The following is a 17,992-nucleotide window of genomic DNA, read 5'->3' on the forward strand; positions in this document are numbered from 1 at the left end:
AGGGAATGTTTTCTAGTGAGTTGCTAGGATCCACTTATAGAAGAGACAGCCACGAAGGAGATGGGACATCTGGAGGCTGACTGTCCCCATCCACCAGAAGGCCAAGCCCATCTGGTGTCCAAACAAACTCTGTGGCCAAAGAACCCAAGGGTGGGGGTGGGGAGAACACAGGAACTCGAGAGGGGAATGAGCTGAAGCCCTACCGTAACAAAGACGGAGGCCAGGAGTAAGCCCACGGAGTAGATCAGTCCTCTGCTGTTTAGCCGAATCTGTAAGAAAGGATGTGCAGTTAGGCTTCCAAAAAGGCATCTGCTCTGTGCAGGAGCTCAAGCAATTCTGAGTAGCAGTCAGTGCAAATCTCTCCTCTAGGATGGCAAAGGGCAGTTTGGATAGCCTTGCTCTGGGATTGGTAGTGGGAATATCTACTTCCCTAGGACAGCTAGGGGGTGCCCTTGTGTAGTCCACTCTCAGTCCAACCCCGTCCTTCCCTCCAGGGGCAGTGCCTACTGGGCTGCAGCATGGCACTCCAATTCTCTGACGTGTGGCCTGATTCTTATTGCTCACAATATTTCCCTGTGGACCTGACCTCCAGGGAGCATTTGGTTTCCTGGCATATAGCTTTTAGGTTTACCTTTTGAGTAAATTTCCTAACATGGGTGATGGGAGCAAAATTTTGAAAAATATTACTGAAATTTTCTCTCTCTCTCTCTCCCTCTCTCTCCTCTCTCTCTCTCTCTCTTTCTTGAGAGAGAGGGAGAGAGAGCAGGGCAAAAGGGACTGAGAGAGCGAGAGAGAGAGAGAGAGAGAGAGAGAGAGTGAGCGAAAGAATCTTAAGCAGGCTCCATGCTCAGTTCAGAACCCCACACGGGGCTCAATCCCAGGAGCCTGAGATCATGACCTGAGCCAAAATCAAGAGTTGGATGCTCAACCAACTGAGCCACCAGGCACCCCATAAAAACTTTTTTCTCTCTTTTGCATTAGTTTGTGACCTCTTCCCAAACTTGACAGGAAGAAGTGGATAAGGGTTGTTACTGTGAGCAAGCAAAGAAGAAGAAAGAGTTAACATTCCATTTGTGATATTCATAAAAGGATTTTTGTTTTGTTTGTTTTTCAGAGTAAGACAGTGGGGTTAGCAGCCAAACACTGAAAAGAGAGAAACAATTTTTGGAATTCTTATAAAATAGCTCTGTCCAGTAGAACTTTCTGCAATGATGAAAATGTCCTGTATCTGTGCTGTCCCATATGGCAGCCATTAGGCACATGTGGGCTATTGAGCCCTTGAAAGGTGGCTCATCCAACTGAACAAAAACTTTAACCTTATCTTCAACCAATTCACATTTACATTCAAAGAGCCATATATGATCAGTGGCTATAGTAGTGGGCACAGCAGGTAGGGAATATTTAGAGGCCGACGCTGTACTCAAAGCGTTGTCCCTGGATAGGCTCGAGCAGCATCACATGGGAGCTTGTTAGAAATGCAGGATCTCAGGCTTCACCCAGTCTTCCTGAATCAGAAACTTTGGGGATGGGCCCATCGAGCTGTATTTTAATAAACCTCCAGGTGGTTCTGATGCATGAGAAAGTTTAAGAACCACTGACTTAGAGCAAGTACGGAGGTTAAACCCACTTCTGATCTCCACGGGTTCTGGGGCTTTGACTTTGACATCCCTTTTACACCAGTTCTCTTATAAAGTCTTATCTGCATGGAGGCTGGGGGACCATAGAGCCCCACCAATGTACACTGTCTTGCCGGGAGTCAAAGGCTCACCTGTGTTTACAGAAAGGAAAAGCAAGGCAGGCTGATCAGTTCATTAGAGAACAGAGAGTGATTATTGTCAGTAGAAGTGGTCAGGGGACCTTCTGACAAGGTTCAAGGCATCTCTTGGTGCCCCTTTACCAGTTTATCCCTACAGTGTAGGTATGGAAACACATGGGTATCTCTGTAGGAGGATGTGTTTGGTTTACCTTTTGGTGACAGGAAACTGCTTTCCCCAAACAGACCCTTTGTGTGGGGACCCAGGAACATAACACATCTCCTTATGCAAGGTTCTGTCCCAGAGGGAATGCGCTGGACTTTCTCCCCTGCCTGCACAATCCATGTGAGCCAATCTGCCAAACCCCAGCTGGAAATTATTCCCAGCCAATAAATGCCTTCCTAAGAGTAAAGGACTCAAAGCATATCTCTGTGACACTAAAGCAGTGGGTTGACCTGGTTAAGTCAGTGTAAAAAAAATAATGAGGGATTGGATCCATCCCAGTCCAGCTGGTAGTTCACCTTCCTGCAGACCCTCCACCTGGCTATAGATCGATTTTCCTCCTTTGATCAGCTGTGTAGGTATAACGAGGCCAATGTCCATCACAAATGCCTTGTACTGAAAAAGATTCTCTGCCCCAAAGTATTCTGTCCATACTGAACCTATGATAATGCCACATGTACCCTGGCCAGAGTTTAAGGGGAAAGGCAGGGTTTCTCAGAGCAAGATGGCAGCCCCTGTTCAGAGTGAGTAAGAGCCTGCTGGGGCTGTACTCATCACAGTCCTTGGGCTGACCCTGAAACTGTGAACACTCAGAAAACCTTTTGAGCTCTTAATTTTCAACATTACATGGATTCTTCTAAGAATGTGGCCAATGCATTTTAAGCCCAGCTCACCCTTTGAGTTCCAGGGTTGAATCCTTGTCAGCAGCAAGAGTTGAGTAAAGTGATTTCCTGCCCATAGGAAACCAAGAGCCAGTGAAAGCCAAGCTCCAAGCAGGAAAATTCTCTTTGGCCAAGGCTTTTGCCTTTTCCAAATGAATAATATTCAACTAGAGCACTGGAACTTCACCCTTCCTCATTGACATAAAGTCTCAAGGAGTGGTGCTTCTAAAATTCTAAATCTGGCTCCAAAGACTAAAGACAACCAACCTTGGTGAGGTTTCTGAGTAGTTTTTTTTTTTTTTCACATTTTCACCTTTTTCTCTACCACATGCACCCACAGGGGTTATTTTTGCTATTTCACTAGTTAGAGACCTGCGCTCTCAAAGACTGTATTGATTCCTTGCTAGCTAAACCCCCACTTCCACATGGACATGACTGTTAGGGATTAGGGTTCCTTCAGTTGCCTCTGGGTCCAATTTGAACACTTGCCAATTACTGGAGACTATGGATGGTTTGGGGCAGGAGTTAGTCAACTACGGGCCATCGGCCGAATCTGGCCCATCGCCTGATTTTGTAGATGAAGTGTTACTGGAGCTCAGCTCGTTCCTTAGCATGCCGTCTGTGTGTCTGCCTTCATGTAGAAATGGAAGAGCTGATAAGTTTGATAGAGACCATACGGCCCACAAGGCTTAAAATATTTCTCTTCTGGCCCTTTCCGGAAAGTTTGCTAACCCTTGGTTTAGGGCATGGGCTCCAGACCCAGTTCACCAAACCTCTTCTGAATCCCTGCTTGGTCACCCTCTTGATATATAATCATGGAAAAGTGACTTAACCTCCCCAAGCCTCAGTTTCCTGAGAAGTAAAATGGGGATAATACAATTCCCACCTAATGAGGTGGTTGTGAGAATTAATGGAATTAATCTGTTAAAGCTTGAACAGGACCCAGTGTATAATGGGTTCTCAGTGCGTCTGGGCCATTATCCTCCACTCACTCATGAGCTGCCTAATCCCTTCCCTGGCATCCCTGGCTGCTGCTTTTATAAGCTCACCACCCAGCAGTCCCCTGATCAAAGCCTCAGTAGATGTCAAACACCATGAGGGCAGGAACCATGTCTGACCTTTTCCTCTACCTGGCACAGGGCTAAGCACAGACCACATGCTTCAATATGTAACCAATGGATGGACAATGAATCCATTTCATTGCAAAAGTGAAATGGAGCAGAGTAGACTGGTCAGAGAGAGGCTGAGAGCAGACAGACCCTGGATGCCACTTCCAGATGGGATTCCAGAAGCAATGCATCCTGCCCAACATTCCCTGTCCCCCTTCTCCACTTCATTTTTTATGAATGTATATAGCTTATTTTGTCTACCTAACATTTTATTATGAAAGTTTTCAAGCAGTCAGAAAAATTGCAAGAATTATACCATTTTCATAGTGTTTGATAATAGTTCACAGGTGTTCTGTTTCTGGATGCAATTTCTGTATGGTGAAATTTACAAATCCTAATTGCACTGCTCAGTGTGTTTTGAGAAACACCTACAAACCGTGTAACCTAAACTGTAGTCATGATATAGAGCACTTCCATCCTTCCCAGAAAGTTCTCTTGTTCCCTCATCAGTCTCACTTAGATCAATCACTGTGTCTAAGCTAGGCCTGTCTGAGAAATTTCATATAAATGGAACCCAATAATGTGCATTCTTTTACACCAGGATTCTTTTACTCAGCATAATTTTTTTAAGATTCCTTGGTATTTTTCATTGCATTACTAGCTCACTTCTCTTTATAACAGCATAAATATAACACAGTTTATCTAATTATTCTCCTGCTTATAGGTATCTGGGTTGCTTCCAGTTTGGGGCTATTAGGGTGCATTGTTTTCGTAGCTCACAAACAACATGAAAAGAGATCTACAGTGGTCCCTCCCACCCAGAGGAGAAGAAGGAATGAAGATCATGAAGACCTCCAGGGGCTCTTCTGGGACCCCAAACACACACACACACACACACACACACACACACACACACACACCACCAGCATCCTCTCTCTGTAGTTGGGCACTGGGAGCCTCTCCAAATGGGGGAGATTCACCTTCCCCACCTTGGCACACTGCTGTCTCCCTTTCCGGACCTCAGTCGGGTCAGATGGGGTGCTCACATCCTTCCCACCTCACTTCTATTCTGCCCATTGCTCCCGAAGTCCTTTCGTCTTTTCCAAGTTCACTGAGCCCTTGCTGGTCTTATCCCCCCTTGTGATGCAGATCATATCCTGACCTTGCCTGGTCTCCTTCTTACCTCCCCAACTAGTCCTGATGCTTTGAGGGTAGATGCCTGTGTCTTCAGTTTTTCCTCCTTCCACATAGCACCTAGATCTCTACCTCTCTACACACACTGTATGTTTTTTAATTTTAAAGTTTATTTCTTTATGTATTTTGAGAGAGAACGAGAACAAGTGGGGGAGGAGCAGAGAGTGAAAGGGAGAGAGAGAGAGAATCCCCAGCAGGCTCCATACCGATGTAGGGCTGAGCTGAAGTGGGACGCTTAACCGACTGAGCTACCCAGTCACCCCCGCACTGTACATTTAAATAAGCATCTGCTGGTGATGCTGAGCACGTGTGTATCCTTGTGTACATGTGTATGTGCATGTGTGTGCACATGCGTGGGGTGCATGTGTGCATTGGAGGCAGTGAGGTGGGGTGGCTAGGGGCAAGAGTGCATATAGAGCTAGATGAGGAGACTGACGTGGGGGTGGTTTTAAGCTGATCTTTTTAAGCAACAAAGTGAGGGGGCCAAAAAACCCAAAATGTTTTTTTTTTTTTTAATTGGGGCATAATTTGCACACAGTAAAGGCACAGATCTCAAGTGTACTATTGGATAAGTTTTGACAAATGCATGTACCCATGTGTGTGACATCTCAACAAGATATAAAACATTTCCATCACCCCAGTAAGTTTCCTTGAGGGCGGCAAGTTTAACTTAACCCCCTTAAAAGTAGTTTCTTGGGGTGTGCTAAGCCGGACAATAGCACGGGCCATCCTCATCTCTGGACCACCTTTGCATAAGCCTCTGGGCTGCAGCTGTGCAGTGTTGCTCTGAATGATGGTTTCGTGCTCCCTGAGTCACAGATGCAGGGCCCATTAAGTGCAAATGCAGAAAATCTCCATGGCAATGCCCACCAGAGAGCATCCTAGGCACAACTGCCCGACATTTAACACTGTTTTTATTTCTTGCCTTCAAAATACACAAATTCATTCTCTAATTCCCTCATGGTAAATAATTATTGCAGAGGAAACAGCAGGCTAGTTGGTTCCAAAGAAAACAGGAATTTGGCCCACAAATGTGGGCCCTCAAAATGTGCATTTGTTTTCATACGGATGCACACACAGAGACCCAGTCAGACCTAGTTTTAAGCATGCACGCGGTTCAGAAAACAGTTCTCTAAATCCTACACAGTTTGGAGAGCCAACATCCCTGGCCTCAAAGATTATAACTTCCCCATATTATAGTTTAAAATCTCTCTATGGTTTGAGGTCAGCTCCACACAACCGGCAAATTCTTTGAGGAAAAATAAGAAGCCCCTGGATTCTTGCTAATTTATTATAACCTGGAACACATGTTACATGTCACTTCGCATTTTCAGATTTGGGTAATTTGAACATTTGTGCGGGTGTAGGCTCCAAATGGAGTGTCTAGCTGTGGCTTGATGTTGTAAGCTATCACTGGGTGGGAATCTCTTTCCCTGACACAATTAAATGAGGTAAAACAATGAATAAGCCTTGAGAAAAAAGGCACTTTGATGGCTGAGTCCTGTCCTTCCCAGAGTGCTGTCATGAACACAGTTGCACAGTTGCTCTCCGGAGCAAGTAGGGTGGGTTTTGTTCTCCCTGTGTAAAGACGAGGCAGCTGGCACTCTGGGAAGTTCAGCACGTGGCCAAGGTAAGATTCTGCTCACCAACTCCAGTGTGTGTGTGGTGTGGGTTTTCCCCATGCATGCAAGCATTTCTGTGACCCCCATGGGTATCCTACAATTTAACTCAGTTCTGACACTATTCACCCAGTGACCCCGTCAGACGGCCCAGGTGAAGGAAGGGCTCAGTCCTACAAGACTCTCCTTCCCCCACCCCAGACACCAGTCACAAGTCCAGGTGTCACCTGTGCTTCCGAGTGACTGGCTATAGATTGGAGATTCAAAGGACGCACTGCTTGCGTTTGATTAGCTTGTTGGAGTGGCTCACAGAGCTCAGGAACACATTTTATTGACTGTGTAACCAGTGTGTCCTAAAAGGGTAGAACTCAGGAGAAGCCAGTTGGAGAAGATGAACAGGGCAAGGTCTGGGGAAAGGGACAGAGCTGTCTCTGAGCGCACCACTCTGCCAACCTCCACACGTTCACTAATCTGGAAGCTCCCCGAATCCCCTCCTTCTGGGTTTTTATAGAGGCTTCACTGCATAGGCAATTGGTTAAGTCCTTGGCTATTGGCAACCGATTCAACCTCTGGCCTGTCTCCTCTCCCTGGAGGTCAGAGGTGGGACTGAAAATGTCAACCTTTCAATCACATGGTTGGTTCCTCTGACAACTAGCTCTCATCCTTATGTGGGGTTGGAAAGTCATCTCATTCACCTAACAGAAGACACCTTATAGTTCTTATCATTTGGGAAATTTCAGAAGCTTTAAGAGCTCTGTGCTAGAAACAGGAATGAAGATCAAACATCTATTTCTTACTATAAATCACAGTATCACACAAGGCCAGGGAGCTGGTGAGGGATCAAGTAAACACTGAGCACTGGAATTCTGACAGTAAATTTTAGACTCTTCTTTGTAGCCAGCAGGGCACAGAGAAAAAGTCAGAGTTCTCTTCATCCACTAAGAACTCTCAAAAGTGGCACCTTGGCCTTTCTTGCCTACCATTTCTGAAACCACCTTGAATGAACCATAAGAACCACAAATGCCAGTATGGCAGATGCTAATGGGACTCCATCCCAGTGCCCCTTCTTACCATTCTGGTGGGACCGGCTGCCTCCCCATGACCAGTACCAGTGTCTGTGCCTGAGGGCTTTCCCCCCAAACCATGGAAATGCCAAGCTGCCCTGCATCAATGACTCTTGGGGCAGGCACATGAACATGAAGCCCCCCTGCCCCTTGATATTTCCTCCTAAATATGTTCCCTACCCCCTGGTGGTCTTACACATCTCAATGAATGGCACCAGAAGTTACCTTCACTTTTTCTCTTCCTCAGCCCCTCCACGCATCCATGAGAAAACCTTATTAATTCTTCTGAAAACTTTTTGTCCCTTCCTATACTCACACCACCTTAGCCCCCATCGCTAGCATCTTGTCACCAGCTCCTGGACTAGTTTTCCTCTTCTTTGCCTTCTTGTCATACATTTCCAAACAGTATCAAATATGATCTTAAAGCATAAAGTGAACGATGCCTTTACTCTGCTTGAATCCTCAGTGGCCACTGGAACACAATTCAAACTTTCCACAACAGCCAATAAAATCTTCAGATGACCAGGCCCCTGTCTTCTCCCAACTCACCTCCCCATTAACAGATGTTTAGAAGCTGATGAGAAATCAACCACCAGGTCCTGCTGATTCTTATTCTGCAGTTTCTTCTGGCACCTTCCATTATTCTCTCACTTCACTGCTACAACTGAGGCAGAGTGGATCACTGGTCTCAGTTCCCTTCCCTTGTATTCTGTGTCCACCCCCTTTCCACAGCCTCATGGTGGGCAGAGGCATTTTTCTGCTTCTTAGATTTGGGGTTGGCCATGTGATATGCTTTAGCCAATGGGATATTAGTGGATTTAACACAAACACAGGTTTGAAGTGTACTTCCATTATTGAGATGACCTTTTGTGCTCTTCATCCTGCAAAGAATGTGCCTCAGGAAGTCAGTGGTCCAAAAAGGATGACAGACACACGGAATAACCCTGTCTGAAGCTTGGAGCCAAACCTAGATCAGCCAAACACGAGTCACCTCACAGAAGCATGAATGGGAAATGTATGATAATGTATGTTTGCTGCTGAATTTGGGGATGGTTTGTTAGACAGCATTACGGTAGCAATAGCTAACTGATACAAACTATCCTAATCCAGGTCACTGTATTTTCTTTCCCCTGCAAATGTATCATAACTGGTCTTATCTGGCTGGCTCCGATGCTTTCTCTATATGGTAGTCAGAATATTCTTTCTAAAATGCACATGCAATCACACCACTCCCTCCCTCATACACTTCATTTTCTGATTGCCATGGCTCTAGCTCATTGTGTCCTTTAGCATGTGACTCCTGTATCTGGTTTCATCCCAGCCATTCATCCCTCCACTTTTCCACTTCCTGTCCCCACCCTCTACCCCCAGCCTAGGCGCTACCCTCAGGTCCTTCGGTGTGTGAACCTTTCTTGGAGCTTGGTCTTCTACAAGCTATTCCTCTTACTGGATAATCATCTCACATTCTTTACCTGCTTGGCTCCAGATAATCTCAGATTTTCAGAATAAGCATCACTTCCTTACAAGCATTGGAGGTCCTTAATCCCTGCCACATACCTTAAAAAACATCACACTTTGGGCACACATCACACTTTCTTTTGGAATTACTTGCATAACTGTCTCCTTCCAGAGGCTGCAGCTCCAGGGGCACAGGACAGTGTCTGGCTTGCTCACCAAAGCATTCCCCAATGGTGGTTACCAGCTTAGCACACAGTAAGTGTTCAGTTAATGTGTGATCAAAAAAAGAATGAGCTGGGCAGAAAGTGTAGGATAAGAATGTTTCTGATCACCAGGGCGACTGGATGGCTCAGTTGGTTGAACATTTGACTCTTGGTTTCAGCTCAGGTCATGACCTTACAGTTGTGGGATTGAGCCCTGCACTGGGCTCCATGCTCTCTCTCTCTGTCTCTCTCTCTTAAAAGAAATAAACCTTAAAAAATGTATTAAGAAAAGGAAAGTTTCTGATCACCTCTTCTTTTTCCCTCTAAAGTTTCTGGAGTTAGGTGGACTCCTGCTTGGAAAATAAAACAGACTCTCCTCCTATTACTTTGTGGATTCATTTTGCATTTTTAAGCCCTAACTCGGAGATCTGAGTTTTGTCCTGGTTTCCTGGAGCCTGCCTGGTGACTTTCTTAATTCTGTTAGAGCATGTGGAACAGACATTCATTGCCAAAATGGGACAAGAGGTGCTCATTTTCCAAACTTTAACTTTTAGAAATATTTATTTCAGGCACTTAGGTAGCTAACTGGCTTCCAAGCAAACCACAAGTGCTAAGAAATGTCAAAATTTGTAAAATTGCCTTTATTCCACACTATCAAATGCCTGAAACTATGCACAAAACAGCTGTCTTGATGGTAATTATCCAGTAATTATGACTTGGAAACCCCAGCAACTTGAGATGGAAACATTGCTTCAGAATTGTCAGCAGGTCCATTGTGAGGGCGGGAGAGGCCATTAAAACCCACACGGGCTTCTTGGTTCTGATATGAGAGATGCAGAGAGATATCATGGGGTTACCACTATGCTAAATGAAAGGAGGCCCCTGAGTGTCCTTCCAGAAATGAAGCCTCTCTCTCAGGAAAAACTGGAAGTGGAGAAAAGGGAAGACAAAATGCTCATGGCAAATAAACCCTTAAGTTTGCACTTTTTTCATGAGCCTGGAAATATTTTTCCAAGCGAGTTCTGTATTGTGGCGTGAGGTTATACAGAGCCCCCATATGTGGCTGGGCATTGGGGACTGCATAGAGGGGCCTGATGAAAGCCAGGTGGGGATCCAGGGACTGAATAAATGGGGATAATCCTCATGGAAGGATCCAGAATGTTTCCTCCAACCTTTAGTTGGGAAACCACTGTAGACATATAATGAACCATAGCCTAGGGAAGCGAGGATTTTAGCTGCCACAATCACTCTGGAACGTATAGAATAGGAATCTTGGGGTGAGGAGTGGTCTTTTTCCTCCAGGTCCTTCCTTCCTACTCTTCCTTCATTCTCTTTCTTCTCTTTTCTTTCTTTCTTTCTTTCTTTCTTTCTTTCTTTCTTTCCTCCCTTCCTTCCTTTTCTTTTTCTTTCTTTTTTTTTTTTTTTTTTTTTTTTTTTTTTTTTTTTTTTTTTTTACAGAGAGAGTGCAAGCATGGAAGGAACAGAAAGAGAGGGAGAGAGGGTCCCAAGCAGGCTCTGAGAGGTCAGTGCACAGAACCCGACATGAGTCTCAAACCCATGAAACCACGAGATCATGACCTGAGCCGAAATCAAGAGCTGGACGCTGAAGTGACTGAACCACCCAGGCACCCCCAGGTCCTTCTTTCTTTACGTGAAGCTTGCAGAGCTCACTTTAGCCTTATAGGCAGACCCTATTCTCCCCTCTAGCAAAGATTCAAACTCAGGGATGGATCTGGTCTAAAATCCCACCCCAGCAATGTCCCTCATACCTCTGTGCCCTCAGCTGTACATGGCAGCACTGTGGCACCGTTTGCTTTGGGCGATATTCTCCTCCCTGCTGCTTTGGTCTCTGGTGTTTTGCAGAGAGAAAAAAGTCTCACTGTTTTCTCTCTGCCTATTACTGGCTGTGACAATCTCTCTGAACCTTGGTAGTTTGATCTCCAGAAGAGGACTTGGGACAGCAGTGCACTTAGAATGAAACCCATTACCCCTGTAAACCTCACCCCTGCATTTCTATTGCCTGGCTTCCCTTCTATTATCAGATACAGCATGCTTCAATGCCTTGGCATTTGCAGTCCCCTCTTTCTAAAATGCTCCCCCTGCCCTTCAGATACCCAGCTCTTTTTTTTATTATTCCCTCCTCGGCATGGAACCCACCTCCTGTCCAACAAATCCAAAGTGGCACATGCTGCCCATTCTATGATATCATTGTCTTCATAAGGCTTTTGCTCTCCCAAGTTATCGCACTCACTAATGGACTGTCTATCTCCCCCAACCCTGGTGCATGTTGTAACGGGGAGGGTCTATTCTACCCAGTTCATTCTGTGTTTCCAGCACTTTGCCAAGTTCTTCGCACATAGCAGCTGCACAATAAGTGCTGGCTGAAGAAATAATCCTTGCCTCATTTAGCTATAGTCAGGATTAGATGAGGCTATGTGGGCACGGTGTGCCTAGAGTGCCTGGCACATAGTAGGTCAATGAATGTTAAGCTATTCTTATTGCGGTTTTCTTCCCACCCCCACCCCCCATCCCCGCTCTCTTCTCAGGTCAGGCTTTTCCTTCATTCTGTTCTGCTCACATGTCTTTCATCACCCCAGGTGGTAAAGTTTAGGATCATCTATCCATCCATCCATGAAGCCATGCAGCCATGCAGCCATTCATCCAACAAACACTTGTTGAGCAAATTCTAAGTACCAGGCACCACCACCAGGCATGGAGGAAACAACAAATGCACAAGACGGGTACAATCCTTGCCCTAAGGGAGAACATGTGTCTGGGGGAGACTCAGACAAAGGGAAAAAAGTAAGCTATGATGGGAACTGCTCAAAAGTATAGGAATGACACCTGACGCGAGCTTGGGAGATTACAGTAAACATCTAAGCCAACACCTGAAAGATGAACTGGAGAAAGACCAGAGAAGCCTCTTGTAATGGCCCTTTTACCCCTTCTGTGAGGTGCTCTGGTTCTAGATGGCTATGTTCTGGGACTCCTAGATTCTAGGAAAACAAAAAGACACAGGTTGGTTGGGCAAAATCCTGGGCCACTATTTTGGTCTACCATGACTAGGCAAAGATGTATTCTGTACAAGTGAAGTCTCCCAGAAAATTGAAGTCCACCTCTCTATAGGCCAGCAACTGTTTTTGATGAAAATATTTCATCACTTTTTCTTGATGACTCAGAATCACCACCATGAATATAAATTTTTTACCTGAGGTGAAATATGGCAAAGCTCTCAGGACCTATTGATGTATATGGAGTTTCTTGCCCCTACCATTGAGAAAATAAAATTTATTCTCTATTTAAACAAGTAAAATGTCCCACTATGTGCATGATGGTAAAGGGTGCAGTGTGAATGGCAAACACAAAGTGGACATGGTCCTACACTCAGACTCTAGTAGCAGACAGATGATGTGGGTACCTAACCATCAGGCAAGGTAAGAAACAGAATGGATCAACAGGGACATGGGGAAGAGATTATTACACAATTTGCAGCATGAGGCTGTATCTGGGCAGCAAATGGAAGGGCTAGAGACCTAGGTATGTCGTCGGGACTCAGAGTATTCTTTTGCTTACAGGATTTCCTCCTTGTTGGATGCCCTCTCAATCAAAGAGATCAAACTATCTGAGTAAAATACAAAAAAACTCACAGCATTTTAAAGAAAGCCACTAGGCTCTGAGGATGGTTTTGTTACTCTGTCCCTCCTTAATTCAGCTCACCCGGCTGTCCTTCCCTGCTTCTTGACCATTTACCTTTTAGTTTCTGACATAGTTAGGCTCAAAAATTTTCCTGATAAGATTTTACTACTTATAAAATACAAGATTCTAGACTACACAGTCTTAATCATATATAATCATTGGCTTCCTAATAGCCCCTAAGTTGTGAATATTACTGAAAAATAAGTAGACATCTTTCCAAAGACATGCAGATGGCCAATAGACACATGAAAAGATGTTCAACATCACCTATTATTAGGGAAGTGCAAATCAAAACAGTAATGAGGTATCACCTCACATCTGTCGGAATGGCTAAAATCAACAAGACAAGAAGTGACAAGTATTAGCAAGGAGGTGGAGAAAACGGTATCCTTGTGCATGGTTGGTGCAGCCACTGTGGAAAACAGTATTGAAGTTCTTCAACAAAATTAAAAAATCCAAATACCACATTATCCAGCAATTCCAATATTGGATATTTATACAGAGAAAACAAGCACACTAACTTAAAAAGATATATGCACTCCTATGTTTAATGTAGTATTATTTACAATAGCCAAGACATGGAAGTATCCTAAGTGTCCATCAATAGATGAATCAATAAGGAAGATGTAGTGTGTGTATGTGTATATATATATACATGGACTGAGTAAACCACAGGAATAAAAGGCACAGCATAAGGAATACAGTCAATGATATTGTAATAGCAATGTAATGGGACAGATGGTGGCTACATTTGTGGTGAACAAGGGATTATGTATAAACTTGTCAAACCATTAACTTGTACGCCTGAAACTAAGGTAATGTATGTCAACTATACTCAAATAAAAAAAAATAAATACAAGAGGGATTCCTGGGTGGCTCAGTTGGTTAAGCGTCCAACTCTTGGATTTAGCTCGGGTCATGATATCACTGTTCATGAGTTTGAGCCCACATGGGGCTCTGCACTAGCAGGACAGAACCTGCTTGGGATTCTCTCTCTCTCCCTCTCTCTAATAAGTAAATTAAAAAAAAATTTTAATTAAAAAAATAAAAAATAAGTTAATAAATATTTTCCTTTGAATTTTAAAAGTTCAAAATGAAATCTTTTCAACATATGGTGTTGAAACAACCATATGTCCACATTCTAAAGAATGAAGCTGCACCCCTACCTCACACCATATACAAAAAATTTTGATTTCCCTGCGATTCATAAACTTTATAGATTATATTGCTGATTTTGTGCTTTCAAAAGAGAGCACTACATTGGATGTCTGTATCCTGGAAATAAAATGAAGATCTCTCTGGGATGGAGTACAGAAATAGCAGCATTTGGAAGAAAATGCAACATGACACATCTTTCTCCAGTTTTCTGAGCAAACATTTCCCCCAGGAGCACTCTCTCATGTGCCATGCCTGTTGATCACAGAAGTGGCCTGTTTCTTCTCCTGTCTTTTCCCCTTCACTTCAGTTAAGGGTGATCTTCAACCACAGGATTCGATGTGCACAATCCCAGCAGAATGACCAAAGTGACCCAATTATGTCATGTACAGATGGAAAACATGAATTTGGACCAAAAATCTAATAGGGCCTGAATTTCTGTCTTCATGATGTCACCCTGTCACTAAAGTCAGGAACCTGAAAAGCATATGTTTTCATGACTGTGGGTGTTACTGAATGAGAATTATGTTTAATTTTCTGTTCTCTGAAGAGTGTTGGGAGAATTTCAGAAGGACAGGAAAGGCGGGCAGATATCAGGGCTCATTTATGGCAGACAATGTGCCCTGCTAAGTTGGGATTTCAGACCTGATATCCACGTTCAGTCAGGGAGATTTCAAAGCTGATGGGGAGGAACTGGTTCATTTACAGGACGAATTCTGAGTTGTTATTGTTGTTGTTGGTTGAAAGGCTTTGCTTTCACATTATATGATTGCACCCTCTAACCACAGTAAAGAAAAAAATAAGCACAATGGATCTCTGGTACACTGGAAGGATTTGAGTCTCCTGCTCCTGTCTGTCAATCCCTCCCTGGAGAGAGTCCATATGGTAAAAGTCTATTATATATGGATCAGTTTTCCAGGTTATTTAGAAGACCATTTTTTTTCATCTTTTTGCTGCCTGCTTTTTTTTCAAAACTATTTTATTTATTTATTTTTTTTAAGAGAGAATGCCAATGCAGGGAGGGGGGCAGAGAGAGAAGGGAACAGGGGATCCAAAGCAGGCTCCATGCTGACAGCAGTGAGCCTGATGTGGGGCTTGAACTCATGAACCATGAAATCATGACCTGAGCCAAAGTCAGTTGCTCAACTGCCTAAGCCACCCTGGTGCCCCCTGCTGCCCGCTCTTTAGCCACTATTCTCCGGTCTTCACCAGAGGAAACAAAAAGCAGTTGAAATTCACACAGGTCTGAATTTTACTTCTTTACAACTCTGACAAGTGGGGAAATGCAACAGGGGCACACGCCAGGTGGATCTGCTGGTGAACTCAACAGATCCACACCCAGTGCTCTGAGCTGGGTTAAGGTGCACAGAAACCAGGCAGAGATGGGGTGCTGATGAAGATAGGCTCTAAAGACGGACCAGGAAATGAGAGACAGAGCATTGCGTTTAGCAAAGCGAGAATCTCTGGAGGGAGAGAGACACCCAAGGCTGAGTGTGACTGAGTAACGATAGAGGGTCCCTAGTAGCACTTCAGAGGAAGTTATGTTGTACTATTCCCGTTATATTCAACACTCTTTTCATGGCCCAAGTATGTACATGCCCATACTATGTGCCGCAAAGAAGCTCGCCCTCATATGGCTTCCTCTGGTCAGAATGTCAGGGTAACGCCTGTTTTTTTTTTTTTTTTTTTTTTTTTTTAAAGAATATGAGGGTGCCATGAAGCTGTCCTCCAAATCTCAGGAATGAAACAAGGACAAATGAAAATGTAAGGAATATTGCCATTTGCAAGAAATAATTAGGCACAAATAAAGAACTTCAAGGTGTTCATATTCTTTATAACAATTCCAGCTTTGGGAAAATAGCCTCAAATGTAAATACAGTTTTATGTAGAGTTTTTTTTAGATGTCTAGAATCTGTAAGAGTGATTTACAGAGATGTGTGTTGCATCATTATTTATAACAGTGAAAATCTTGAGGCAAGATGTGTCTAACAGCAGCACGGTTAAGGAAATTTTGGTAGAAGTAAAGAATATGAGGTTGCCTTTAAAGATGATGTTTCTAGTGAGGTTTTAAGGAAATCTTGATATGATGTTTGATATAATGAGGAGTATAAAAAGCAATGCACATAACTGTAGAGTGGAGTGTCAGCTATATAAACCAGTATGGAAAGGAAAACATGCTGAAATATTGAGAACTGATAGTTACAGATCATATTATGCATGATTTTTATCTCGTCCTCTGAACCTGCAGTCTCATGGGCAGCCACAAGCCACATGTGGCTGTGTAAATTGAAGTTAATTAAAATAAAATGAAAAGAAAAAACTCCAAGTCTGCCCTTGAACGAGCCACATTTCAAGTCCTTAAAAAGTCTCATGGAGCTAGTGGTTACTATATTGGACAGCACAACATACAACAGCTCCATCATTACAGAAAGTTCTACTGGGCAGACACTGCTCCAGAGTTTTCTGGCATTGGTTTCTCTAGTTTTCGATGAAGACCATGTGCTATTTTGATAATCAGAAAAAAGGAAAAACAAAGTCAAGTTAAGGTGACTCGACTGTAGAAAAACCCAGGAGATTGTCTGAGGAATGGCGAAAGAGAAGCAAGGTGATTTGTGATTTAAGGAAGCAGCTACTTTAATGAGAGAGATTCAATATAATCAATAATATGTTCTCAACGTGGTTACAGGAAACATGTATTAGCTGGGAGGGGGAGGGTCCACATATGACTCAGAAAAAGGAGCTCAAAGAGGCAGGATTGGTCAGTGTGCCCCAGGATGGTTGTCATGACAGGGAGAAGAGCCCTATGATACGAGCTGATGCCTCAGACAATAGCAACTCAACGGCTCCCGTAAAAGGTTGTCCATTAAATCCTCTTTCTTGTTTGGCCCCCACTCACAACCAGACACTCCAGACTTTAGAGACTGCTAGTGTCCACTGACATCTTCATTGCCTCTCCTTCCTGGATGCACAGCTAAACAAGTGTCCTGGATCCTTCTTGCATCTAGGTGGGAATGTTTGACTTATCTACATAATGGGTGGGAGCAGAGAGGACATATACGACCTTCAGTCCTCATCACAAAACCATCTGCATAATATTCCATGCCCTTGCTTTCTCTGCTTCCTGTGTGTCTATTGGAGAAGGACTCCAGGAGGGTAGAACCACAGGATGAAATAAGCCCCAATCTGAGTCTCTGTCTGAAGAGCCATGGGAGCTGCCAGGATGGAAATATCTGCAGGGGATTTGGAGGAAGAAATAAACGTTTCTTGGGCTGCCCCAGTGAAATGTTGGGGTTGTTTATGATACATACAGTAGTAGCGATACTTACTCTAACACATAAATTCTCATTTGATCTTCTGTGCAGAACGTGTTAATGCAGCAGGTCTGGTTCCTTAATCCTTGCATGCCTCTAGGGGAGCCTAGAATGATGACAGATCCTCAGCCAATCCCCAAGAATGCGGTCCTTGGAATGTTCTTTGTGTTACTGATGAATGATGTTGTTTTGCGCTCCAAAAGCAATGGGGCATGCTGTACCAGCTTGTCAGGATTGTTTAGAGAGCTTTATGATGTATATCTGGGGTCTATGCTGGAATTCTGAATTTTGCTATCATGGCTGTATACTGAGCAGGAATGTGTCTACCTGACCAGCACTCCATAAAAGTCTCAGATTCCCGTGGACTGCCCTGGATAGAGATATCTCACACATGTCCGTATAGGTTGCTGCTAGAGAGAAAGCATGTCTTATGTGACCTGGTGGGGCAGGAATTGGTGCGTGCATCTGACCTCTCTGGATTTTTCCTGATGCATTTCGCTTTTCTGCTGCTTTTACTCCATATCCTTTGTTATAATAATAAACCT

The 17,992-nt window shown here is 44.0% G+C and overlaps 1 protein-coding gene across 4 annotated transcripts in view; it reads right to left on the reverse strand.

The window, feature by feature from the left end:
- Positions 1 to 17,992, reverse strand: part of SLC24A3 (solute carrier family 24 member 3) — a 486,823-nt gene that overhangs the window by 6,207 nt on the left and 462,624 nt on the right. For 3 of the 4 annotated variants that reach the window (XM_086701591.1, XM_086701590.1, XM_025931759.2), the window contains one exon: positions 204 to 269. The exons of the other annotated variant lie outside the window; for it this stretch is intronic. In XM_086701591.1, coding sequence (XP_086557717.1) covers positions 204 to 269 — 66 coding nt within the window. The remainder of the gene's footprint in view (positions 1 to 203; positions 270 to 17,992) is intronic. 4 annotated transcript variants of the gene reach the window in all.

This window comes from Puma concolor, chromosome A3 (genome assembly GCF_028749965.1).
Source record: "Puma concolor isolate L17-30 chromosome A3, mPumCon1.1.hap2, whole genome shotgun sequence".
Classification (NCBI taxonomy): domain Eukaryota; kingdom Metazoa; phylum Chordata; class Mammalia; order Carnivora; family Felidae; genus Puma; species Puma concolor.